Below are 8,512 nucleotides of genomic sequence, written 5' to 3'. Positions count from 1 at the left end.
AGGAAATCAGTACTTTCTTTAGCCAGAACCTGAGCTACCGGTGAACACTGCAGCAAGAAAGCTAGGAAGGCTCAAGTTTGCTGTTATCTTGGAATCCTTGTGATTACAGTTTAAGGTTAATAGGGTGAGTTTCACCATCAGACTGAAAGGCTAAACAGCTCTAACCGTGCCATAGCAGTACGATAAGCCACACACGACTGAAGAGAAAAGCACTGGAACATGTTTTAGTAGTTGTCAATTCCAAACATTTAATAGAACATAGGTTCACTAGAGCAAGTCTGGAACCAAGATATTTTAGATCTTTAAAAAAAAACAAACTTTAATGCACTTTTTTTTTTTTTTTGCTTAAGCCAGGCATGAAACCAGCTATCACAGCAACCAGACATTAAATAGTTCCCACAAAAATATTTAATTTCCACAGTATTTTCTTCCAATATCTTTAGTGAATTTTGTAGCAGAACTTTACAGGAGACAGTACTTAATGCAATATACAGAAAAACAGATTAGCTTTATCCTTTTGTTTCGTTTACTTCTCCCCCTGTTGAATCCTCTCAGTCACTTTGTAATTACTACACAATCCTCCTTTTTACATGAACATTTCCATGTGGAAAGTGGAATTGAAGAATGTTCGGCACTGCACCCCTTTCAGGATACAATGACTGGGGTAACTGGACACAAGTCCAACGAACTACTGAAGCATTTTACATACAATATATACATGGATAGCACATTCTGCAGGTTACTGAGGCTGGGACGACATAGACAATTCAGGGAAGAACTGCAGTAGCAGTGACTAACGCAGAGCTTCCTATGTTAGAATGCCTGAAAAAAATTTCAGGCATTCGCGTCACCACACGATTAACATCCACTGGTGGCACTATTATCATGGGTGATTTGCCTATATGGGTTCCAACACACAAAGTCTCTTGAATATTCTGCAAAACAGTTACTTCCATGGCATCATAGCCTGATACTAACTTAGCAAGAGGAAAAGCAATTAAAGAGTCTTCATATGAAAAGCACATGTAAGTGAAAGTCTACACAAAGACAGCACATTCCCTGTGGTATCTGAGAGCTGTGACACCACAGGTATCAGTGCTCTTTCACCTTTAAAGTGCTCAAAAGGGATCCCAAACCTGAGAAGGTCCAAACCAGTGCCAAATTCCAAAAGAGTTTTGGAATGCTAACACTTGGCCTTTGAGAAACCATTCCCAGAGGCTTCAGTCCCTTAGTGCATCTGTCATTGTCACCCACCCCCGCAGAACAGGATAATAAGGGAATTCACCTACTACCTTGTACGTTTCAGTTACCATCTCATCTGAACTCCTGTGAAGAGATGTTTGTAATTCAAATTTCTGAGAACACTGAGGTCATGAAATTACCTGGTATGCACCCTGCCCCCTCCTCGTTCAATCCAGAAGCAGGTGGCAGTAAGCATTCTGCCTGGATCATTTGTAAATCTGGGATGCTTAACTCTGTTTTGGAAGAGTTTGCAAGTTAACTAACTGTATAAAAATACAGTATAGCTGTAATATTGCTTTGAAAAGCATTTTTGCAAACTTTTGTTTCTGTACAGACTGGTAATAACATTACCAGATAATATAATACATATTTAAAATTAAAAAAAAAAAAGGAACTCTTTAATAAGTCTGAACACTAAAGTCTAAATAGCTTGTTTAAAACAGAACAGTGTGACCCAGGAAAATTTTGCTTGCATGGTTAAATTATAGCAGCATGGTTACTGGCTTCTCAAGGAAATTCTTGAATTCAGCAAGCCACTGTGCTCCAACTGCTCCATCTACAACACGATGATCACAGCTAAGTGTAACGGACATCACACTGGCCACATCAAATCTGGAAAACAGAAAAAAATGTTAACGCAATCCTCTGCAAATTACTGCCAAACCAGTTATATCTCACACAGGGCACTTGAATTATAATCCACCCCTTGAGCATTCTTAAAAACGAAATTAACCAAGTAGCTAAACAGGAACAGATGCCTGAACTGTGTGTATCCCTTAGGCTTTTCCATACCTTATTCCCCAGCCCGCCCCCCTTCAAAGAACGGGACAGCCTTTCCTTAACTTGGAAGGTGGGAGAATAAATGTATGGCAGATCATTCATCAGTCACTGCAACAGGATCACGCAAACATGAGGAGAAACATACATCTCCCTGTTCTTCTTCAGAAGGTGTTGAAAGCGGCATGTCAACAACTAATAACTACTTTTAAATAATGTAGCTAGTGGGGGTGTTAGAAAACTAGCCATTATTTGAGAGAGTTAATTCAGAAGCTCAGAACACACAGAACCAGATGAATACTGACCCTTTCTCATTATCAGCTGGCACTAGCCTTTTCTCTGAGGAACCAACTGCAAGGATGCAGGCTTGAGGTGGATTGATTATGGCAGAGAAATTCTTAATCCCATACATTCCTAAATTGGAAATTGTGAAAGTACCACCCTACAAGACAAACACACAGAAAACTCAGAAAAGCTGTTTCAAGTGGAATATTAGTGAACACAACTGAAACATGACAAAACAGACTGCTCATTCTGAACGGGGACAAGGGCAGCAGTCATTACTAGCAGCTGGAGTTCCTCACCTGGAATTCATGTGGCTGAAGTTTACCTTCTCGGGCTTTAGTGGCCAAAGACACCACGTCCTTACTGATGGAAGCCAGCCCCTTTATATGTGCGTTAAACACAATAGGTGTTATAAGGCCTGCAGGAGTACTCACTGCAACGCTAACGTCCACTACGTGATTTCTGCAAGACACAACAGAGATGCCAGTTACTCTAGCAAGACACAAAGAATTTCCGGTGTTAAGACAACTCTAAGTTACTATTTGTTCTGCAACAACCATTTCACCTCACACTAGCCACAGACTCAGTATTCCTAGCACTTTCATTAAACCCCCTCAACCGTTGCATTATACCTGCTCCCCTCCCTCCTCAATATCCCGCCAGAAGATCCGCTATTTTGCCATCAACTCTCTACTGAATAAATAAAGTTTCTGGCTTCGACCGTACCATAAACTTACTGCCTAATAACTGTGTCCATCCACGAAGAATTTGCCTCAGGCACCTTCAAGCATGCTAGAGCAGAAGCTTTAATTATGAAGTCATTGACAGAAAGCTTAATGTTACCCGAGACCTCCTGCAAAGGAAGAGATTTGAGGTGTCAGTTTGTCCCGTACGTGGTAACTCAAATAACTTGGTAGTCACTGCCATGCAGCCTTGTTTAGAGAAAATAAGAGAAAACAATCCCACTACCTGTAAGCGTTAGCATTTGAAGTGCCAAGATGATTTAGGAGGTGGTTTAGGAGTTTTTATATATGCTTCATAATGTAAGCAGGCACCATTTTTTTTAAATGTCTGTTACATGTCTGTTTTTCCCCAAACTTGGCTTAGAATTAACATTTGTATTATTATTATTATTATTTTTACCCTCAAGCAGAATACTAAATGGCCTTCTTAGGGAAGTTAGGTGTCAGTGCACAGTACCTTGGTAAAAAAATTCTCGTTCTGTCACTGACAGTCCAGAACTGATGCACAACAGCTAGAAAAGGCACTGAAAAGAGTACTTTTTCCAACCCAAACTGGCATATCACCACAAAGCAGGGTGGGCAAACCTGTGAGAGAATGCAGTTTCCCCCCCAACCCCAATCTCGCCACGACTCCCCAAATACTTGACCTGATTGAGTTCTTTCCTTAGCACCAGTACTTCTCCCATGTTCACATCGATAGAAAGGTAGTAGTGAGGTATTGTTTGTTTAGATTGCATCAGTCGTTGAGCAATGACCTGGGGGTACACAACAGAAATGACAAAAATAAATGATTTCAGAAAATATATGACTGCAAGCAATGACGTCGGGGAAGTAAAACCTCCTCACCCTCCGAATGTTGCTGATAGGGATATCCGTGAAGGTCCCCACTGGTGCTGCTGCGACTGCAGCAGCTGCAGGTACTGCTTCTGCTGCCGGAGCCTGCAACCGGAGAAGGACAGCACAGTTCACAGGACTGGTCCAACACCAATCGCAGAGTAGTTCAGTAGGTAGGACAAGAGCTCAGGCCATGCTGCTCTTGCTTGTGAGCAGCAGGTATTTCCACTCTCTAGCCCCACCTCTCTGATCTCCAACTAGGTTCATTATAAGCCCTACAATTCATTACTAAATCACACACATTAAATATTACACACTGCTCTGAGGTTCACAAAGTGCTAAGTCCTGCTAGGTGCTGGTTCCACGTCCCACTCTTACAGATCCCAAGCCTACTCACTGGAGCAACCTTTGGTGGCACAAACGACTCCACATCTTTCTTTGTGATTCTACCATCTGGTCCAGTACCTAAAAGAGTCAAAGGAAAACGTAAGAGGATTTCAATTAGTTGCAACAGGGCATCACAAACCTCTGTTCAACAGAGATGTAAGTCACTAACAGTCCCTGGTGGACAAGGCTGCACCGTGAGGATGATTCTGAAAGGGAGCAAAGAACAGAACAGGCAAGAACGTACCTGGAGGAACTGATACTTGACAGAGAGAGCAAGGGAGGCAAAGGGCACCTTACCTTTCACTTGGGCAAGGTCGATTCCTTTTTCTGCTGCCAGTTTCTTTGCCAGGGGACTAACGAGGATCCTCCCTTTCCGGGGAGGTGGCCCAGCTGCGGGGACTACTGGAGTGGAAGGAACAGCAGGCTGGGGAGGAGGAGCAGCTGCAGCAGGAGTTGCCACCTTGACAGAAGAATCAAAGCCATTAGCCTTGTGATTATTTTGCAAACACCTTGGAGGTTTCACTTCAGTGCAATAAAAGAACAGGACCATCTAATTACCAGTCAAGAGAATAACAAGAATAGTCTGCAACCTGAAAGTGCTCACAGAAGTTTCCCAGCACCAGAAATTAAATCAGAAACTTTCCTGTGCAGAATGCCAACTAAACTGTTGAATTATACCTCAAAACGGTGAAATAAGTAAATTATACTCCCAATTTTCAGGAAGGATTCATCAGAACTGGTACAAGCAACAGGCTGGAGAAGCGACCATAAGAAATAATAACCTGCTCCAATTTTCAGAGGGCAAAGTAGATGACCTCAGAAGTGATCTCAGTGCATGTGTTAGCCTGGCACTCAGAGGATCATAGACATTATTACTGGAGTCAGGGCTTCTCACAGTCAAACCAGCAGAACAGTTTAGATTCTACCAGCAACTCTTAGCAGTCCCCATAACTTCTCTCCCTGGCTAAGAAAGGCCCTTACTGGTGGAGGCGGAGGAGGAGGAGGAGGAACTTGCGCCTTCATGTCAGCTACTGCAGTCTCTTGGTAGTCAGCAAAGGCTGGAATATCAGACTCTTTCTCCACAATGATGCAGAGCGTTGTTCCTAATGGCACGTCTCTTGTTCCTTCAGGCACCAAGATTTTTGCCAAGTAGCCTTCCTCCTGCACTTCAAAGCCTGAAAGGGAAAGAAACAAAACTGGTTTGAAAAAAGAAAAATCTTTTCAATGCAACAGGTAGGGAAACAACTCTGCGCTGTATGCTACTATGAGGGACTGAAGAAACAGATGTTTTTAGCAGTTTGAGCAGCATAACAAAGTAACTCTTTTTCATTGCCCCACATCTTCGTGTCCTGAGCAGCCAGAGGAGAACAGGTAAAAGAGGCTACTGTGGATCCTCCCCTTTTAAGGGGGCATCATCCATTCTTGGCTATGGAGTTGACTCACCTATTGTGGCTTTATCTGTCTCAATTTCTGCCAGTAAGTCTCCCTCATTCAGTTTCTCCCCGACCTTCTTCTCCCATCTCTGCACCGTGCCCATTGTCATGGTAGGTGACAGGGCAGGGAGAGTGACCTGCGAAGCCAGAGAATACAAGAGCATCAGATTCTGGTGATCCAAAAGGAACAGGAACATGATTGTAACTCCTGACCAAATGACGTCGACCTAAAGGAGCAGCCAACATTTAATGCACTCTTAGGTCTGACTCCACTACAGCAAGGCACAGTTGTGTGCTCTCTCTCTAATTTGGCTTCTTTTATCAAGGCAAGAAAGCAAGGAAAAGAAAAAAAGAAGAAATCTATATATCAAAGTCATTAATGGCACCATCGCATCATGAGTCTTGCAGCTGCCAGCTGTAAGGCTAAAAGGAAGGCTGAAGCAAGCTGCTCTGTCTTTGACAAACACATCTGGCCCCTGTAAAAGCTCTACAGACTTGTCCTCCGATAAGCACTTAAAGGTGCTGTAGGTTTACACACGCATTTTGCAGTGCAACCAACATAGCACGCGTGATTACAGCTTTGGAGCAGAACTGGACAGATAAGGCAAGCAGGGGAAATCAAGTTAAGAAGCTGAAATTCAAGTCAGATCAAGAAGCCTTGAATTAGTTCCATATTCAGCTACTGATTTTTCCTAACATCTCAGACAAATCAACTTCCATATCTCAGCTGTGTAACTAGGTCGATACTTTAACGTTTTCTATTTCAAAGGAATGTCACAGAAACACCCTGCTATAAAGTGCTCAGATACAGCAATGGATGTACACTTCAGCACCTAAGCTAACGGATTATCCCCAAGTATTTCATTTTCAGTCACTCACAAACACATCTGGTGTGTTCACTGGAGTATTACAGCATGGAGTTCTGCTCCAAGACCTGAGCAGGATCTTCAGAGCATATTCACACGTAGTACAAGGTTTGTATACACCAGAACTGCTCAAATCAGACAAATGTAACATTTTTTTTTTTTTATTTTGCAGAAGAATCCCAGAGAAATAAGTTTCTCCTACAGGCAGCTGGGATGCTAAAATAATTTTCAGGAAAGAAATAACAATTCTGGAACCTCCCCAGACATGCACCAATTCAAGTGGTTTGCACTCCTGCACTTATTGCTCACAACCTCCCACTCCTGACAGAGTTTATGACAAAATCCCCTAGAGCTGGCAACGCCAAAGACAAAGAGTGCAACAAACCTTACATCAGCAGCAGTACTCCCTTACCTGCATGTGAGGAGGGTAAGAGCTGCCAGGAGCCTGAGGAGAAGGCTGAGGTGGGGCTGAAGGAGCTGCGGCTGGAGGGGGAGGCACTGAGGCTGCAGGGGGCACAGACGCTGCAGTATCCAGAGTGTAGTTTTTAAAGGCATCAACATGTTCAGGCCTAAGAAAAAAAAACACAACACAATGGTAAAACCAGTCTGGTGACTGTCTCTTAACCTCTCACACAGGGCACCCAAAAAGTCCCAAGAGAAAATTCAACTCAAGAGTTAGCAAAATACCTACTTTTCTACTGTGATACATATTATGGCCCCAATAGGAACATCTCTTGTTCCTTCTGGCACCAGGATCTTGGCCAAGTAGCATTCCTCCAGGCTCTCAAAGCCAACTGTTGCTTTGTCTGTCTCCACCTTTGAGAGAGAACAGGATACCGTTAGAACAAACTAAAAGACGAGTGAGCTCAGGGCATTGCAGTCTGACAGTGTAGGGTCACAGCGCACGCAGTCCTGGCTAAATCACCCTGTCCCACCAGCTCTGGGAAATCATGGTCTCAAGCACATTAAGTGCTCCTCTCATTCAGAGAGACAAAAAGCAGCATCCAACTCTGAAAAGCTGCAGGTCGCTCGTCTCAGCAGCATCTCCAAAAAGTGGGTTCAGGTGAGGGCAACCAGGGACAGAACCCAGAGCACACAAGTTGCCCTCTACAAACACAGCACAGCTTCTGCCCTCAGAATACCTCTGCAATGAGCTCTCCTTCGCTGATCTTGTCACCTTCCTTCTTCTCCCAGCGCGCGATGGTGCCCATCTGCATCGTGGGGGACAGCGCTGGCAGGGCCACCTGCAAGGAAAAGGGAAGCATTACAACCTGCGCAGCCCTGGCTGTAGGGACCCCACTCAAAGGGCAGGGACAGGGGCACTGGGGAAGGGCTGTCTGCAACCCCTGGTGGGTCAGGACTGCAGGAAAGATCCCAGCACCGGGGTGCCAGGGGAGAAGGTGCACCAGGGAACCCAGAGAGGTACAGGGAAAAGGGATAAGGGTGAGTGGGAACCCGATGGTGGTACCAGGGTCTGATGTGTGGCAGTTCCAGCGGTGGGGAATGAAGGAGAGGCTCTGGGCCAGGAGGAGGCACAGAGGAATGCGAACTGAGGGAGTGGGGGAGAGCCTGGAGTCCCCTGGGGTGACGGCTGCCTGCTAGGGGGGCAGCTGGGAAGGGAGAAAGGGAAGGGAAAGAAAAAAGGGAAGGGAAAGGATAAAAGAAAGGAAAAGAAGGAAGGGAAGGGACAAGGGGAAAGGAAGAGGGGCAGGGGGAAGAGAAGGGGAAGGGAACGGAGAAAAGGAAGGAAAGGGGAAGGAAGGAAGGAAGGGGAAGGGAAGGTCGCGGGGCCGCCTCTCACCTTCTGGTGTGCCGGCAGGCTGCAGCAGCGGCTGGGGACGACACGGGGCCCGGCTGCGGGCAGAAACCCCCGCGGCCTGCGGGCGGGGCCGCCCAGCAACGAGCCGCGTCCCGGAGCCCCCGGCCGGGCCCCCACGGCCGCGCC

The 8,512-nt window shown here is 45.4% G+C and overlaps 1 protein-coding gene across 1 annotated transcript; it reads right to left on the bottom strand.

Moving 5' to 3' along the window:
- Positions 1-328: 328 nt before the first annotated feature.
- On the bottom strand, positions 329-8,509 carry DLAT (dihydrolipoamide S-acetyltransferase; the record flags this gene model as incomplete). Its single annotated transcript, XM_035345887.1, has 14 exons — positions 329-1,854; positions 2,325-2,461; positions 2,604-2,766; positions 3,042-3,157; positions 3,695-3,802; positions 3,894-3,986; positions 4,279-4,346; positions 4,566-4,728; positions 5,250-5,443; positions 5,712-5,838; positions 6,980-7,136; positions 7,259-7,383; positions 7,710-7,811; positions 8,369-8,509. Coding segments are annotated over 14 exons (1,824 nt in total), but the record flags the coding sequence as incomplete, so codon positions are not given.
- Positions 8,510-8,512: the final 3 nt, after the last annotated feature.

The sequence above is a fragment of the Oxyura jamaicensis genome, chromosome 24 (genome assembly GCF_011077185.1).
Source record: "Oxyura jamaicensis isolate SHBP4307 breed ruddy duck chromosome 24, BPBGC_Ojam_1.0, whole genome shotgun sequence".
Lineage (NCBI taxonomy): Eukaryota > Metazoa > Chordata > Aves > Anseriformes > Anatidae > Oxyura > Oxyura jamaicensis.
The sequence above is the reverse complement of the archived record's forward strand: the minus strand, read 5'-3'. Positions and strand labels throughout refer to the sequence as shown.